Genomic DNA, 18,918 nt, shown 5'->3' with positions numbered 1-18,918 from the left:
TCTAATTGATAAGACTTATAATCTCTGGCAGCCACTGAACCACACCCTTCATATGCACAAACACGCGCACACACACTCACATAAACACACACTGCTGCAGGGCGAAGCCAGAATCAGCCTCAGGGGACTTGGCACAGAGCTCTAAGCTAACACTGATAGTAAGTGAAGACTTGTTCCATCTGACCTTCTGATTTGGCTCACAGACGCCTGTAGGAATACTCACTTTCTATTATAAGCCCCAGAACCTTGTGTATCAGATAAACCACCACACCAGAAGAAAACAGTCCTACAGTACTGACTTCTCTTCTCAAGTAGGTCTAAGTAACTTCCAAGTTCTATAGCTTCCTTCAGTTTCACTCGGTTATTCTAAGTGTGTCGTCAGAGAATTAAATAGGCTTTAACAGCAGAACACTATCTGCAGGTCACACAAAGGGGAAGATAATTATTGTAGCTTGATATTAAATATTCATGAACACATGCAGGTCATCACCTGTAGCCAAGCGAGGGGCTGTTATGAGCAGAAAACAACACACATGCATGAGTTTCACCTTGTCACTGAGCTGGAGTTTATAGTTTTCATTAGAAAATGATAATGAACAGAGTATGTCTTAGCAGCCGGTATTATCTACTGACTGGCAAACTGTTTGGACAAGATGACAGATTGTGCCACAGTGCAGCTTGTTGCCAGAAATTATTCGTGTCGCAGATCAAAGACAATTACCAGGAACACAGCTGAATTGTATTAAAGCTGGTGCAAATTGAGGTAGCGGTCACTCTGATCTTTTATTATTGAAGACTACAGATGGTATTATACTTTACATGGAGAGCGGAGCTATTTTAGGCCAAACATCAAACAGCACTAAAACGAGAGGAAAATGTTAAATAATATAAAGCCAATTTGCTTATCATTTATCCACATTCACATCCAGCTTCTGATTGGTGGACTCCCACATGTCATCAATATTTGTATGTCCAGTTGTATTTTCTATTGTGATCTGACTGTTTACTTGTTGCTTTCCTGCAGTTTGAAGATGCAGTAGATCCTCAGGCATCTGTCCATCCAGTAATGTGTCACTCTTTTGCTGCTCAGAAATACTCTCAAATGTATAGTTATCCAGACCTGCACTCTCTGCCGTTTGTTTGTTGTGACTTTGGCTCGCTACAGTACTGTCCTGCCCCAAGCCGTCAGGGGGGCTGCAGTCATCTATGCCAGAATAAAGCAGGCTCTGCTCCTGCTGAGTGGTGCTGCTGTCTGTTTGTGTATGGCCTCTTGTCCTGTCTTTTGAATTGCTGTCATGCTGCTGGCACTGCCTGATCTGTCCTAATGTGATTTGGAGCTCATTGAGGCGCTGTGATACATAGCGTCTCTTCAGTTCCAGCAGGATTGTTCCATTACGACTCAGGCTTGGCATTGTCGTCGGTGTCGCCCTCTGCAAGACAACAGATTATAGAACATGTATTGTGTATGATGTGTGGAAAAAAATATAAATGAATGTTTCAACATGGTGGCGTCAAATGATGCAAAGATGCAAATACAAACATGCATCAAATCCATGAATACAGATTACATTTGGATATTTCCCTCAAGTCAAGGGCCAAACGTGTGAAAATGAAAATCAGAATCAAGGGCAGTATAATGGATGAATGCATGAATCATTTAAATATATCAATGTAATGTATCATTTGTATGCATGGATAATAAAAGTAATGAGCAGCACACACATAGTAGCTATAAAAAGCATGATGAATTTGGGGGAATAATACAAAGATATTGTGACAAAAGTAGCACAACAAAATTACTATGCATCTTAATTCACCTCATTATATAATTCTATATTTATGTATGATGTGCAGTATTCCAGCTAATTACCACAGAATGGGTGCCACTGTTCGCTCTCTCCTTCTGCCATGTACTCATTTGAGCTCTCTTCTGTAACTGCATGCTCAGCTGCAGGAACGACTCATTCATACTGTCTATTTCTTCTTGTATACATGACATCTGGAATATAAGAAATGCTGTTGTAATATATCTTGCAGTACAACTTAGTACTAGGCTTTGTAACCACAGAGATTAAACTTATTGATTAACTTTAACTGTGATGATACCTGTATTGGCGTCCCTTTTGGAGATAGTCCTTTTGTCAGGGTGAAAAGAAAAAATGTTTAGAAAATGAAAATATAGACTCTGAATATATGTTTTAAGCAAGTTTTTCAGCAGCTTCCTAGAATAGTGCTCAGTGGCACGCTGTCATTAAATTCCTGAACTGTGTATTGGACCATTCTCCTGGAACAAAAGCTCTTTAGGTGATGAAAGGGGTGAAAATTGACTGTTTTCCTCTCCAGGTCTTCCCACAATGATTTAATGATATTTAAATGTTGCGACTGAGAGGAAATGGAATTGCATGTGATTTCCATCTGAAATCTTGAATGGATTTGATTATTAGATTTTATGGTCATAATGTAGTGTGGAATATTGGCCTTTTATAGGTTTCATAAGGTGACACACCAGTGCCTTTATAATTTAGTGCACTGTGCATCAATCACTAAAAATAGCCATTTGAGAGCATTAAAACCATCCAGATAAATAAAGTTGGGGATTAATGCGTTTTCCATGGAGAGTGAGAAGGAGGTTGACCAAACTAACATCCATCATGGCCAACCCCAACCACCCCCTGCATTAACCCATAAAGACCCAAACAGCCTCCAGTGACACAAACCATCTACAGATTTAAACTATTTAACCCTTAGGGGTCCACGGTCATGGCCCCGTGACTGAATCACATGACATTTTCAACATGCCGTAACGTCGGAGTCGGTCACATAGACCACTGGGGACAATTGCATTCGAAAGTGCAGATTTGAACCAAGGGGTGGGGCGGTGGGTGGGTTGGGGAGGGGATGAGAAAACCGAAAAACGCCTATGTAGAGATATGCTTTCATGTCAAATATTTGAGTATAGTTTTAATTTATTACAATTTTGATTTTATATACCTAATATTTGGATCCAATATTCACTTTTAAAATTTTGAAAAGGTTTGTTAAGCATCTTTGTGTTATTGATGCAGTGAATTATATGAAGTTTTCAAATTTGATTTTATATTTTTCGTGTGTTGTTTGGCCTTTTGTGTTGATATAGTAGGTTAAAATGAAAAAATAATATACAGATGAGTAGGGATGGGAATCGAGAACCGGTTCTTTTTGAGAACCGGATCCCAGTAGCTTGATTCCTTGGAATCGTTTACCTGCCTGCTTAACGATTCTGCTTATCGAGTCCGCCTTCATTGCGCATGTGCGATGACGTCACGCGTACACTGCATTGTTTTGGTCAGGACGTAGCCAACATGGCGTTGAGGCAGAAACGCTCCAAAAATTTGACACCAGGTCCACTGGAACACTGTCAAAGCTTCCATGTCTTCAAAAGGGTGGAATCCCTCCAATATGCTCAAACAGTTGTCCACACAGCATATGATTCATTTACAGGAATGTCACGTGTTTGATACCCTACTTAGCAACACTTGTGAAAGTAGCAGCAGAGTGAACGCCGGGCCCTTTTCCGGTTCCGGTGCAGGCAACAAACATCGTACCCCCTCAAATACAAGTTTCTGAAGGTAGGGGAAAAGAAATGAAGTGCACAACAACGGGAGATGATTTGAGCTGAGTCGAACTGGTTCCACGTCATGGACATGCGGCAATAGAGGAATTAGTAAAGCGTAAAGTAAAGCGTTAAGTCCCCCCCCCCCCCCACACACACACACACACACACACACACACACACACACACACACCGAACTGGGTCCGGTGTCATCTGTTATTATTATTTGTACATAATGTATATGGTAAATTTTCTGTGCAGAGATGGACAATATAAAAGACAGTTGATGCAAACACACCCGTTTGTACTCTTTTATTCCCTCACCCAATGAGAATCGATAAGGAACTGGATCGATAAGCAAAATCGATAATGGAATCGGAATCATTTAAATTCTTATCGATTCCCATCCCTACAGATGAGATAGATGAAGTTGTGCTGAAAAAAAAGATACCAAAAATGGGTATAATAAACATTTCTTTAAATAGTACATAAAGCCAAAATCAATAAGCTCAGACCCCTAAGGGTTAATACCTGTTGATCCACTAATTTTATCAGTACATGTAAATAACTGGTGTAAAATACAGTTTGTCATCTTTTCATGGTCATCAGATATGACCCATTTAGACGTTCAGAGACTCTGTAGTGAACATGGAAACACCATCGTCTTCTACAACACTGATTCACCAGTAAAACCCATGGAGTTGGATCAATGACAGTGGATGGAGACACTTATTTTTACATTCAGTTAGCAATATTTTTGTTGAAAAAGTAACTTCTCCTTCAAATACATGGTTTACACCAAAACATGCAAAATACACAGCCCCACAGCCCAACACAACCTCACTTGCTCTCAAATCTGGCCCGTAGACCAAGTCCACTCTTGTTTTCTTATTGTTGAATTATTTATGCCTGATGAGTGCCATACCTTCTAAAATCACTGCTTCTATTTGTTTATGTATTTATTTATTTATTTATTCTCACACTGGGATGCATTACCCGGGAATTTGTAGGGTGAGGGGAGGGATGGGATGGGTACTGTATTTATGTTATGTAGAAAATCCAAAAGCATTGTTTTTTTCTTGTATGACTGTCACTTTTTTATTTTTTTTTTAACCTAGATTCCAACAAAAAGAACATTGAAAAAAAATACAGAGGGTAATATTCTAATTTTAAAAAATGGTGATAAATCAGTTAAGAAAGGGAGAAATAGTGAAAAATTCATTTGGGAACTACCACAAAAGTAGCACTAGGTTTTTATGGGTTAAACTATTGAGGCCTGGAGTAGCTCCATCAGCACCAGACTTTTCCACCTTCAGTGGAAGGAACGATTCCACAGGTCATTCCTCCCCACAACTATCAGACTTTTTAAAAGTTCTCAGTAACTGCCCCCCCCCCCCCCCCATATCATACCATGTGCATGTGCAAATACATTGTACATACTTATATAAATAGCAGTTTTCTGTCTTATATTTTATGTTTCACAAGTTATATTTTCTGTTTTATGTCTTCCCTATACTTTAAATTATGCATTTGCTGCTGTCAACTGTGTAATTTCCCTGTGGTGGGATCAGTAAAGTCTTATCTTATCTCTTAAAATGGGCTATATGTAGTATTTGCACTTTCAAAAGCTAAAGAAGTGATCCGTGATGATCATTAGAGTGTTCAGAAGAAAAGTCTCTGAAGTTGTACCAAAGATGAAAATGTTTTGGATTGTAGAGATATGAGCTGAAAATATATACAGGAAGTAGTGAGTCACTCTGCCAGTGTCCAATAGTGAGGAAAATTAACACCAGTGGGCCCTTGACCAAAGCATCTGAGTGTGACCAGATGGAATGAGAACCACTAAGAAACAACTTTTAAAGTGGAAAAAAAAGTGATAAAAACTAGAAGTGCTGTTGTTGTTTTTTTCTACATGTGTGAGTTTAATTATGAGGCTTATGAAAGTATAAAGTTATTATATTTGCTAAGTTTGCTTTTGGTTGATCCACAGTTCTGACCTTGTTTAGATGATTCTAAACACATCTTTAGTGCAGCTATTAACAACACAAACTTTTACTGTGGCTGTTTTCTGTCTAAAATCAGAGCTAAGCTAACAGTGCTATAATGTAAAGCATCACGTGAAGATTGTAAGACACAGTGTTATTTTGACCCACTGTGAGTTTGTATATGAAGAAGAAAACTTGACGATACCATAATATAAATGTGGGGGAACAATAGGCTTTAAAGTTCCTTCAGTGATACAGTCTGTGAATACATAGTGCTGATTCATTGGTGGTTTTATTGGCTGTCTGTGTGTTTTAGTACACGAGTTTGGAATAACAGATACACATACATAATACACAGAACTCCATACGGCTTTATGGTCACACTAATTTTAACGAGTTTTGCAGGAATACTATATGGACACTAAAAATTAGCTTCTAGGTGAGATAGAATAGAATAGAAAGACAGATGTACTTTATTTATACCAAACTGGGAAATTACAGAGTATACAATAATTCTGTATTATAAAAGGGAAGTGTGAGTGTTTATGTGTGTGTGTCTCAGGCATCACAATAAATCCAGAAAGAGCTGACTGCTGCAGTTTGGCATACTTACATATTTTTTGGTCAAGGAAGAGACTAGCAAAAATGGCAAGTTGATAGGACCAATATTTTGGGAGATATTAGTAATTTTGGACTACAATAGCCTTGCAATCACGTTGCTATGCCCATGACAGTTGACAGGAAGTGCAGATGGGAAATGAAGTTAAAAACAGGAACGACGCATTTACTAACTTCAGTCCCTAGATATCGGTATTAATATATTAATTGTCATTTAAATTTTGAAGAATAATTTACCAAACAATTTTTATGTCAGCACTTACAAAATATCAAGTTCTTTTCCCAAAAGTCAGCTCTCCTCAGCATATAACACATCTAGAATATGCTACTATACCATACATCTTCAATCCCATACCAGTCTTACCTTTCTCTTTGTCTTCAGCTGAGTTCTGTTTGAGGTTTAAAATGAGTTGTTCCAACTTCAGATATTTGTATTTCTGCAGTCTAGATTGGAGGACAGAGCAGATCATTATTTCATTGCATGATTTTGCTTGAAGGAGACACTTAACTGAGAAGTAGATCTCATGTTTTTTCCCCCAACCTGCTTGCTAATAGATGTTCAGTGAACTGTGCTTCAGTGGGAACTCTAATGTTGAGAAATTCCTCAATTAATGCACCGTACTGCTCCTCTGAGGCATCCAGTTTTGACTGTGAAGAACAGAAATAAAGAATTCACCCGTAGCGACGTGTATATCGTGAAGACATGTACATCATTATGAAGCTTAAATAGCAGCTACACACCTCTGAAATCCCTTTGAAAGAGAGTTTGAACAGCTGAAGGCTTAGAACTGAAATGGCCTCATGGAGAGCTTTCATAAAACTCTGTGGCTTGGATCCTGATTAAAAAATATGTTAGATATCATACTGTTTCCGAGGAATACATTGTAGTTTTAGAGATGATTGTACAATATCATACACGTGACACTTTCAAAACCAAAGCAGAACTATTTTTCAATATTCTTTCCTCCAGGTATATGTCTGATTACCTGCTGCTACTTGTGCCATCGACTGCAGAATGGTGGAGATGAAATATCCCACGTGCTGAAGCTTTTCCTCTGACAAATAAAGGATTTGATTGGTTGCATCAAAATAAAAGTCCCCCGAGCAATGTGTCAGCAGAGTCTCATTAGGTGAAGAACAAACAGGGACTGATTTGGCCAACAGCAGAAGCACAGAGGGAAACAAGGGACAGTTTGCAAGCAGCTGCATCACCTGGCAACCAAATAGGAAAACAGCTGAGTGTTGGGGTGAAAGGCTGTCTAGTGGAGTCGGGATGAGTTCAGGGGTCTCCTGCACAGAGCACTCTGTGGCTGCAGAAAAGTAGATTTCATTAGCTCGATGTTGCATAAAATACAAAATAAGTTTGTGTTTTTCTTGAATGAATCATTTCATACTTTGCTGCGTTTCTGTACTGTTATGAAGACATGACTCAGTCGTGTTGAGGTTCTGTAAGGACTGCTGGATTTCCTGCAGGATCTTGAATAAAGGTGTTATGCTGACCAGTTTGGACAGATCGTGGTCACTTAGACAAGGAGCTGTACTCGGTAGATGAACTAGAAAAGACAGCAGCAACTTAAGGAGGTGACATACTGTCGTATCTGCAAGGATGGAATATCTTGAACATTTGTTTCTCACCTTGCTCATGGGGAAGAGCCTCTCCTTTGTTCATATGCATGGATGAAAACTGGATATAATTTGAAAAAGTTTTTTTCTTTGTAATATTATAAAATATGCTACAAATACACTGCAAAAATCTAAATCTTACCAAGTGTATTTTTTTCATTTCTAGTCAAAATATCTCATCACACTTAAAACTAGAAAAGCACTCGGAAAGCGCAGACCTCCGCCAAGGCAGATCAGCCCCCCACAAATCACCACCAAAATTTAATCGTTTGTTCCTTGTGCCAGTATCAACATTTCATTAAAATTTCATCAAAATCCGTCAATAACTTTTTGAATTATCTTGCTAACAGACAGACAGACAAACAGACAAACCCTGATGAAAACATAACCTCCGCCATTCCTTGTTGGAGGTAATAAGACATAATCACTTAAAGAGTAACTTTCAGTGAGACATAAGAACTTATTTTCAGACAATACAGCTTGAAAATGTTATTTCAAGAAATCTTACCAAGATAATTTTCACTTGTTCCATTGGCAGATTTTTTTTGCTTAATTCAAGCAAAAACTAGAAAAGCACTTGGAGACCTCCGCTAAGGCAGATCAGTCCCCCCACCCCACCCCACCCTCCCACCCCCAATCACCACCAAAATTTTATAATTTGTTCCTTGTGCCAGCATTAACACTTCCTGAAAATTTCATCCACATCTGTCCATAACTTTTTGAGTTATCTTGCTAACAGACAAACAGACAAATAAACCCCGATGAAAACAGAACCTCCGTCGTTCCTTGGCAGAGGTAAAAATCTGCCAATGGAACAGATGAAAATTATCGTGGTAAGATTTCTTGAAATAAAATTTTCAAGATTTATTGTCTGAAAATAAGTTCTTATATCTCACTTACAAGTTACTCTTTAGGTGATTAGGTCTTATTTTAAGTGTGATGACACTTTGTAAAATTTAGATTTTTGCAGTGCAGACCATAAGTGACAATAGTACCTGTGTGTAACACATGTTGGGGTCAACATCCCTGGCATCAGGAGGACCAGTATGACAGTAAGGAGGACCAGGTAAATCCTGGTTTTGCCAAGTGTCTCCTGTCAGTTTGCATAAGAGAGCTTCTGCTGACCTAAGAACAGCTCCCAGTAATGATGCAGAGGCTTCAGCTTGATTGATGGAGATGTTTAGCCCCATATAAGACACATAAATAAAGAAAAATATCTATCAAATAAAATATGTAGTACAAGGAACAGCAGTAGCATTAAAAGAGGAGTCAGGTCAGCAGTCTACAGATCAGTATACAGAGAAAATACTAGAATACCTAGTTAAAGGTACATATACTGTTTTTATTTGAACAATGTGCCTGCAAACACATGAAATAGTCTGCTCTCCTGGTGGTTTGATGATAACACACAACTTTTCATTGCCACAAGAAATTAGTTTCTCTGCCTCCTGAGTAATACTTTGGATAAAAATCGATTCTCTAATAAAATAATGATTTACTTTTACCTTGTGTATCTCTCTCTTCTGCACTGCTATTAGATGGTTTATCCCTCATGGCATTATGGACAAGCAGATCTTTAAGAAGCATCAATTTTTTAGTATCCATGTTCTCAAAGATATTCTGAAAGATAAACAAGACCTTGTTCAATTTCAGTGTTTTTCTTGTGGCATTTGATAAAATCACAAATGCCGTATGTTATTTCCAGTTATGGGCTGAGATACTGTTTTGGTGCAGCTGTATTTTGACGCTGCTGTGACTCACTTTTAAAGCTTCAGTTTGTTGGCAAATGTTTCTGTAGAACTCTTGTGTGTCTTTGCGATGTCGGGCCAGTTGTGAAGCTATGTGGAGGTTCTGATCCTCTAGTTTGTCGTACAGAGTCTTGACATTGAACTCCTCTAAATCACAGCGGCCTGAAACACTTCCTAACAGGAAACAGTCAAAGTCACTAAGATAAGGAGTCGCTCTATATTAGTCAAATGTCATAATAGTCTTTTAAGAATTAACAGACAAAAAAGCTGACCAAATCTTCCACCACATAATAATTCACTAGATCATATGTAGCTCTCAGATGGAGCATGCAATGGTTGATAAGTACATGGATTAAAATTGCAGAGGCTAACTAGAAGGCTAGAGATAACAGCACAAGTCACTCTAGTGTGATAGTAGCCATTATTTTCTTTATCATCAATCAAACTGGAAATAGGCTGTTAAGTGATACCTGTTCATGCATGATGGTTTTGTAATGACTAGACCAATGGATATTTAAAAGCCCAATCCGTCTGCATGAATAATGCAATAAGCAGTGAGTGAGACATTAACACAATTTTACCTTATGGTCAGTTATAACATAATCACAAACTGGACTAACATATATCCTGAAATATAGTCACATGAAAAAAATGGCTAAAATATGTGTTTTTGTTACAGAAACAGTTTCTCATGTAAATAAACAGAACTAGGCCACACTATTGAAAAGGTGCACAAAATAATAAATACATATGTTTCATCAAAATATAACAGCAGCAAACTATAAAATATTACCCTTATATATATATATAAGTCTGCAGATTTACATAGACAAATCTTGCCATTATCATGCAACACAGTTAACTTCACAGGGTAACCGTTTTCAGATTAAAGCTACAGCACAAAGTCATAAAGTATTAGTTCACCTCCTTTTGAAATTGCCGGTTCCTCTGCCTCAGCTCCTTCTCCTACCCCCCGACTGCCCAAGTGAACACCCAGACCCGAAGCAGCAGGACTGAAACACATACAAATGCAGCATCAACCTAACAAACTGATGCCAGTTGTTTTTTTTTAATTTTTTCCACATTAACATCATTTCATGCAATTTTTATTTGGAGGTTGTCTAAAATGCACAAACAGAAAGTGGGACACGCTGTGCTTCGAGCACATTCTGTACTTTATCATAAAGGGTATATAAATGACATGTGCCAACACGACGCCCACAATCGCTCTGGGTAAGTCATACTGACATACAGTCTAGGTGCGCCGTACTGACAAGTTTTGAATTGAAGCCCACGCACCTGTCTACACTGCAAGCACACTCCACTGGACAGAAGGGCTCCCCGAGGCTGCGCCACTTTGGTTTGTTCCTCCAGTGGGAGATGAGCTTTGTTTTGCCGGGCCGCAGAACTAGCACTGTGGTGGTCAAAACCACAACCAGCACCAGAAGCAGACTCAGAATTCCTGCACACAGTCAGCATCCTGTCACAATAAACATCAGGCCAAGTGTAATCAAATTCAAAGTCAAAGCGAAAGTTAAAGTGACACACCAGCAATGAGTCCCCAGTCGGGTAGAAGGTTGAGCCGGTGCTGCTTCACAACCCCAAATCTGACCAGCTGAGCTGGAGTCATGGGCTGGAAGACTGCAGCCCTCGGATCACATTCTGTTGCTTCCTCACTGACTACCACTACCAGACTCCGCTCTGGGACAGCATTGTCCACAAACACATATTTCCCTGTATCTGAAAACACATGGGCAAACCTGAGGAGAGAGGAAACAACAGAGTTTAGTTGCAGAATGACATCTAATATGACAGAAATGGAACGCTTACACAACATTTGGGCTCTACCGTGTACGATTGAAGTTTGTCTGCTTCATTAGTATCTGCAGATGTCTGAAGGCGCCAAAGTCCCAGTTGGGGTTACTGTTAAACAGGTGGTCTTTCTGATATACTGGGAAGTGACTATAATGCCGATCTTGTGATATAAATGAATTAAGAACAGTTCAAGTTTTTGCATGGATTAAAACATTACATTAAGACATTACAATGTCAGAAAGTTAAATGAAACTAAAAGGTAAATAACAGCAAAAGTACCTGTGTGATTGATGGTGAGGTGAAAAATAAGCATGTCACCAGAGGCGAGACAGGCGATGGGGTTGGGGATACGAGGAAGGACAGCCAAATCACCACTGTTATCGTCATCTGTGTTTCTCCTCTCCCTGGGTCTTGTGGCTAAAACCTCTATCGGTTCTGAGAAAAAAATAGCATTGAAACCTATGAGTTATGAGAAAAAATAATACCAGTATCAATATCAATCAAACAATTTATAAGTAAAAACCTGATAAAAACTGTTGAATTAGCTCTCTCTGTGTAGGAATCCAACCAAAAACTCCTTCAGGGTCAAACTGGACCAAATGAATCTTCCCAATGTTCCTCGCGTGGATATCTGGACCTAAAACATTTGGCACGCTCTGGAGGTAAACGGAAAGAAGTCCAATTAACTGCTACTGTGACTCCGTACTACACGTAACATGCATTCAAGAAATACACATTTCTATAACTGGATTACAAGTCTATTTCTACAATAAAACTGATAGCAAAACTATTAAAGGGAAACACATTTATCTAGTGTAAGACACAAACCCAGAGCAGTGCAGTTCAGCTGAACAAACACACAAAGCATGCACATTCACTGATGATGAAACAAGTGGAAACTGATGAGACCAATTAGTGACCTTGTTGAACTATAAAATAAGTTTTCCTGCAAAGACTTGGGGAGTTCATTATTTCACTTTCCTCTTGCTATTGTGCCTTCTGTGATATCACAAAATCTGCAGCTGCAACACTTTCTCTTGTTGTCCTGCTGAGACTCCTACTGGCCAAGACCCTGATAAATGCAATGCCAAACTTCCCACCGACTAATCGATCTCGCCCCTACGGTCTGAGAGTCTCTATGCTGCAGTACAATAATACCATTGCTGTCTAAGTACTTATTTTTATCTGTTGGCATCATGCTCCACAGGTCTGTCCTCTCATTCCCATGCAAATTTAGCGCAATTTGTCTGTAACTGTAATCTGAAGTAAAATTGTGTGTGTTTTGTTGCTTTTTTTTTAAGCTGCGTTCTGCTTTTGCCTCACCCTAGCCCAGACCATGCTGTTTCTTTCTTTTAGGCTGAGCAGCAGGTGTCCATCTGGCGAGAGCTTAGCAGAGAGATGAGGCAATCTGTAAAGGCAGGAAGTGTTGCAAAGCTCTTCGGCGGACACATATCGCTCACACTGACAGCTGAGGGAAGAGGATGGGGCAGATTCAACGAGACCGAAAGACAGGCAGTATATCAGACTTGTGCTTCGTGATCATAATTCATCACATCTTTAGATCAAGTGTTTTTACAGTGCAACTTTTAAAGCGGAAAGAATCTTTGTGTGCTACTAAGAAAAATGGAAAACGTATTCACATGCCCATCTCCACATCCAGAGTTCCTCCGTGTGGTCCACAGGTGATATTACAGGAGTGGACGGAAGGAGACGCACACTCTCTGGATGCTGCCAGACGTACCTCTCCTGCAGCACACCGTCTGTTCACCTGAAACACATACAGACACACAAATACACAAACTTCAAAACAGACAGGCCTTACTGTTATACTGATTTATACAAAATAGATTGCAAAGAGAATTTTTTGCAAAGAGGAGCCATAAATTATTTACTCCATGTGCAAAGTGGCAAAACATCAAAAGCTATGGAAAATAATCCTTAATAAATATGCATGTGATCACAGCATGAACACACCATTCACAGAAATTATTGGGGTCTCTGTTGCAGTTTCATGAAAATATCCCAAAAGAAAAAAAAGTTTCAGCAGGCAACGCTTTTGTGATGTCACTAAGCAAAAAAAAAGTTGATAATAACCTCTCACAATATTGTATTTCAAGTGGTTTGTGTGGAGGCCAGAGTTCTACACTTCATTTTAGCTTTGTTTTCAAGTTTTAGAAAATCTGACAAAGGATGTTGATTTTTTTTTTTTTGAGCAAGGATATAAAAAAGAAGGAACTGTAATGACTAGTTGTTGACAAAAATCCATCAGAAACTTTATTTACAGTCTTTGCCAAGAGGGGAGTCTGTGTAGTATGTGTTTTTCAAAGTCATTATTTTTCTTATATTCTGTCTACTGAAGCTTTAAGGACTCAGTTTGGATGTGAATGAATCTCTCAGAACAATAAATTAAATCCAAATAGAAATCAGAAAAAAAAAAGTTGACTTGTTGTGTACTGCTAACCTCAGGCTGACAGTCCATTTCACTGTCAGATATAGAGCTCTTATGATCCAGTTCATTGTAGAACACAAAACCAGTTCTGCACAAACATGACCCGTCTGAATGCTGGAAGGCTCGGTTCTTACCAATACAGGTACAAGAAGAAGAACCTGAGGAAACCATAGTGATAAGGCATGTCAATACGAAGAAAGAAAAAAATATATGGGCCTAATAAAAATAGAATAGAAAAACTCGAGTTGTTTTGCAAGATAGTTTAACCTGGTGTTGAGAAGGATGAGCTGCCACAGGGAAAGCAGGCCTTCTGTCCAGGCAGGTGGTTGAAGGTGTCAGCTGGGCATGGATAACAGTCATTTTTGTCACCATGCGTGAGGTTCCCGAAGGAGCCAGGGGGGCAGGGTATTGCCTGAGTGGATCCCATGGGACAGACATACCCAAAAGGGCAAGGGTGGGCCTTGTAGTGGCCGGTGCCTTTTGTAAAAAAAAAAAAAAAAAAAAAAATTTTTTTTTTTGGGGAGAATATTGAGCATGTGAAATGAGATTTGAAATGGTTTCCTTTTATATGCGATTCCTTTCTTATGGAGTAAAATACCTGGAGGGCAAAAGTATCCTGCTGGGCACATAAGGCACTGTGGGCTGGTGGAGAGGTATGGACGGTAGGTTCCGCCCTCACAAACACTACAGCAGCTGCTTTGGGATCCTCTGAGCCCACTGGTGCTGACAGGCATAGTACCCCCTTCACAGGACTTCATGGAAGAGCTGTTGGCTGGGCAGTAGTAGGGAAATAAACAGCTGTGGAGCGTGGTAACAGGGTTATTTTTAAAGCTTTATTCCATAGCCCATTGAATCACTCCAAAGCTAGTAAGCTTGAGTTGATTTAAACACCTAAAGACTCATTTCCGTGTAAATGTTATGAAATATAAAAAATGTGAGAATATTTGGACCTCGGGCATACTCACAGTTGTTTGGGGGTGTTGTAAGAATGGGATCCCTGAGGACAGAAATAACCTTCAGGGCAGATTTGAGGCTCTGCAGTTTGAGGTCCACAGTATGAGCCTGCTCTGCATAGCGTCTCTGAGACTGCACCTAGATTATGAATAGAAATCCATTACTGCTTATCTGAACTGTAACTGGGTGAAGTTGCATTAAAATAGAAAACTCATGCGAACTCTGAGATATGTTGGACTGGTAAACTTACCCGTGGGGCATTGGTAACCAGCCCGGCAGGCGATACCCTCCACATTGGGTTTCCCTGTAGCCCGTGGATCTGGGCAGAAGGTTCCCCCTGTACAGGATTCACATTGACTTGGGGCAGCAGCTCCAGGAATGGACCTCTTAGTACCTGCTGGACAGAAGATGGGTGGTCCATACCCACTGCACCAGTAGCCAGGAGGACAGGGATTACTGGTGTAATCAGAAAGTCCTGAAAAAGAAACATTATGAGATAATATCTAAAACTCTAATTTAAAAGACTGTAGCCAAGATCCAAATGAACATCAGTGATGTCAATTAACAGTTACTAAGTGGAGTAGTAGTATGTTAGATAAAGTACAAATACATGATTAAAAAAAGTTATACAAATGACTGACAGACAAAATTCTGTTCTATTCATAATGAAGCCTTGATTTATGCATACAAAGAACCTGAAAGATGAGGATCAACTGCACTGTGGTACAATTTTTAACCATGAAAGATTTCTAATAATGACTTAGAAAAGGGTTTTCTTTGTAAATCCACCTTTTAATCATCACTATAGCCTCAGGAAGCACAAGCTTTTAATTTAGTTCTTTCTATCACAATATACTTCCTCTGCTCTTATCTTAAGCACAGGCCTGACACCAGTATTACCCTCTGCATACATACTGAAATTAATGCTACCTACTTGGCTACTTGGGTTGAATTGACCTTGCAAATATAAATTAAAACCCAAAAGATAAAGCAGTAATAATGTATACATTAATACGATTAATTATACAGTATGTCCAGAATGTAGAAAGATAATAGAGAGAAATTACCTTTCATGAAGATTTAAGAAAAGTGTGGTGTTTTTTTATAAAATCTTCTGAGACTTTTACCTGTACTGTTGCAGTGGGAACCAGGAGGGCAGGGCAGACAGTCCCCCTTACTGCCGGCTCCAGGGGAAGCTCGATAGGTGTACATGGGACATGGCCTGGGTCCTGCCCCCCCATTAAAGTCACTGCCAGGCAAACCATCACAGTAATGTCCAGCAGGGCAGAGTTGAAGGACTGGAGCTCCTGAAACCAAATCCGTGAGCCTTAAAACCTAATTACGCTACCTAAAACAACAGCTGAGACATAAACATAAAGACCAAAATCAGACTTTACCAGTTTTACACCAATACCGAGGTGGACATGGTAAGCAATCCTGTATGCTTGCACCTCCTGGGGAAGTTCGCACAGTGTTTTCAGGACATAATTCAGCCTTCTCTGTGCCCTCAGGACAGTAGAAACCTTCCAGAAAGTAAATTATTTTTTAAAAAGTTAAAGTATAATATTTTTGATTGTCAAAATAATAACAGCTGATTTCAATGGAAACATTACGTAGAAATACATGACATGTTCTGTACATAAAGTGAATATAAGGGTAGCATTTGTTCATTTTAAAGTTGTTTATTTTTTAGAATTAGTATGTTGTACCTGGTGGACATGGTCCAGCACACTGTACACCCCACTGACAATGGGTCAAGTTAGATATTGATTCCAGAGGGGTGAAATCTGCACTCCCAGAAAGACAAAGATAACCTGCAGAGCATACACCCTGGATCCTCCCAGCTCTGAAAAAAATACACAATTAATGGGTAGTTCCTAAAACAACATAATGTTTTCCATACACAGAAAATAAACATGCATGAAATTAAAAATATCAAAAACACGCCCCAGAGGATACACACCAGTATAATTACATACATCATATTTGTGTCTCACATATCCAGAGTTCAAAATATTCATGCATATTAAGGTGTTAATATGCTGTTAATCTGTCAGTGAACCAGAACTCCTGAACATGATTTACCTTTGCATGCTACTAATTGTGAGCATAACCAAAGCAGAGTGATGACTAGTTGCCTTCGAGCATCTGTAAGACTATGCATGAGTACAGAAGGTGCATCTGCCTAATTATGGGTCTGTGGAAATGTTGGTGTATGTGCATGAATTAAATGTTTGTGCCAGCTCTCTCACCGGCAGAACCGTCCTGGAGGACAGGGTAAACACTCTCTCTCTTCCAGCAGCCCTGTCTGGTTTGAATGAGTGTAAGTCCCATTAGGACAGGGCTGAGGAACCATGGTCCCTGAAAAAAGGAGGCAATTGTGTAAAAACTGTGAAATGTATGAAATTATAATGACTTTGAAGAGAATAACCGCTACCACATAATGTTTTCTTGCTGTAAAACAACTTAAGCTGCTAGACTCCGTAAAATTGTCATTTTAGTGTACCCGCAGGGCAAAATGAGTGTGCGGGGCAGCGCCATGGATCTCCCACGATTGCTTCCTCACAGTAGAATCCAGGGCGGCAGGGGATGCAGCTATCTGAGCCTGGGTTTGGCTGGTACTCTCCTGTGGGGCACGGCAGGGCCAGAGCAGAGCCTTCTGGACAATAATGTCCCTAAGAGATAAAGGTAATTCTGAGGGGTGGTATTCATAAAGCAAGACATAAATAATAAACAATGCAGTGAAAGCTCTTCATAGGACAGATGATATCAGGCAAATAATAAAAACACTGTAAGAGGAAGGACAATGGAGGGACTTCAGTGGAAGAGGGGCATTGCAGTGGGAAAAGATAAAACAGTATATGAATAACTCATACTTTGGGACATAGAAAAGCATATGGAGTCGTTGAAGAGAAGTCGAAAGGGCAGTAAAAACCAGCAGCACAGGGGCCACTGGGTCTTGGTAGACCCTCGGTTGCACAGTAGTGTCCTGCAGGACAAGCAGAACAGCTTTCCATGGAGACACCGCCTGTCACAGAGGGAGTAAGTAAAGTCAAAAACAAAGAAGTGATCTATTGCAAGCACTCTAAAATGACAATGGAAACTTCATATTGTCATAAAATTATTCTATATGTTGAAAATTGTATGGTTCTAATAGATACTGACAAGCATTTCATATTGAAATTATACAATATGCATACCAGTGGAGTTGCGGATGCTGCCAAGAGGACAAGGAACTGGGGAAAGACATCCTGCTGGACAGTAGTGGCCCACCGGGCAAGGGCCATTCCTTGGGAAATTATCTGAGCTCTCTGGGTTTGGCTCAGTGGCTCCTCCTTCACAGTAGTAACCCTCTAAACATAAACCTACGGAAGGACAAACTCAAGATAAGACTGAAATCCTTTTGGTTAAGCTAACAAGTAATTACTGTTGGAGAAATTAAAAAAAGAAAAAAAAAAAAGAAAAGAAAAACTTCAATAATGCTATGAAAAATGCACATCTGTTCACCATGTGGTGTTGAGGCTCCATAGGAGTTGCAATAAACTCCAGATGGACAGGCTTTGCAGGCAGAGGGGGAATGAGCTCCTGTCTGGTTGCTGAGAGTCCCTAAAGGACAGGGCTGAGGTAGGGCAGTCCCAGCAGGGCAAAAATACCCTGAAACGGAAGTACAGCATAATATCGCTTTGTCATTACTAAAGCAGCATCAGATGTTGGACTGTTAAAAGGGAATTTGGTTCTGACCAGCTGGGCAGACAGAGGGTTCCTGGGTGGCTATGGATGAACACATTGTCCCTTCAGTACAGATTAAACAGTGGGCTGCTCCTGGGGCTGGGCTGTAAAAGCCTGGCTCACAGGGGACCTCAATCGCTGAGCCAGAAGGACAGCTATGTCCAGCAGGACAGATGTAACCATGGGAGACATCAGATGGGATGGGACTGTAACTGCCACCGAGACATACATACCTACAGGCATAAACACAGAGCACAGATCTCTGAATCACAATTACTGCCAAAAATTTGCATATAAGCCAGCACACAGACAGTTAAAACAATATATCTTTAAAATATGGACAACTTTCAGATCATATTACAGTGCACACAAACACATCTAAAATCTCAATGGACCCGAAATCAC

The 18,918-nt window shown here is 39.8% G+C and overlaps 1 protein-coding gene across 1 annotated transcript; it reads right to left on the bottom strand.

The window, feature by feature from the left end:
- Positions 1-775: 775 nt before the first annotated feature.
- On the bottom strand, positions 776-18,576 carry LOC115431086 (uncharacterized). Its single transcript, XM_030151336.1, has 34 exons — positions 18,526-18,576; positions 18,292-18,438; positions 17,985-18,149; positions 17,661-17,812; positions 17,291-17,459; positions 17,037-17,145; positions 16,494-16,630; positions 16,182-16,307; positions 15,912-16,091; positions 15,035-15,259; positions 14,796-14,922; positions 14,429-14,628; positions 14,098-14,307; positions 13,843-13,988; positions 13,022-13,149; positions 12,705-12,849; positions 11,905-12,037; positions 11,661-11,816; positions 11,415-11,541; positions 11,115-11,326; positions 10,866-11,028; positions 10,491-10,579; positions 9,580-9,740; positions 9,324-9,438; positions 8,814-8,980; positions 7,831-7,879; positions 7,590-7,748; positions 7,182-7,505; positions 6,937-7,031; positions 6,737-6,843; positions 6,560-6,639; positions 2,107-2,135; positions 1,871-1,999; positions 776-1,430 (listed from the first exon to the last, which is right to left on the bottom strand). Exons 1-34 carry the CDS (start codon positions 18,569-18,571, stop codon positions 906-908), a joined length of 5,232 nt encoding a protein of 1,743 aa, XP_030007196.1. The 5' UTR covers positions 18,572-18,576; the 3' UTR covers positions 776-905.
- Between the last annotated feature and the right edge of the window lie 342 nt (positions 18,577-18,918).

Source organism: Sphaeramia orbicularis, chromosome 13 (assembly GCF_902148855.1).
Source record: "Sphaeramia orbicularis chromosome 13, fSphaOr1.1, whole genome shotgun sequence".
NCBI lineage: Eukaryota > Metazoa > Chordata > Actinopteri > Kurtiformes > Apogonidae > Sphaeramia > Sphaeramia orbicularis.
This window is presented reverse-complemented; position numbering and strand designations above follow the sequence as displayed.

Bases quoted from the DNA above. Each gene is read 5' to 3' on its own strand.
- LOC115431086 (XM_030151336.1), bottom strand. From the start codon at position 18,571: ATGTGTTCATCCATAGCCACCCAGGAACCCTCTGTCTGCCCAGCTG. The intron at 17,146-17,290 runs GTACACTAAAAT...TCCTTTTTTCAG, and splicing joins ACACTCATTTTGCCCTGCGG to GGACCATGGTTCCTCAGCCC. The intron at 14,308-14,428 runs GTATTTTACTCC...TTTTTACAAAAG, and splicing joins AGGATACTTTTGCCCTCCAG to GCACCGGCCACTACAAGGCC.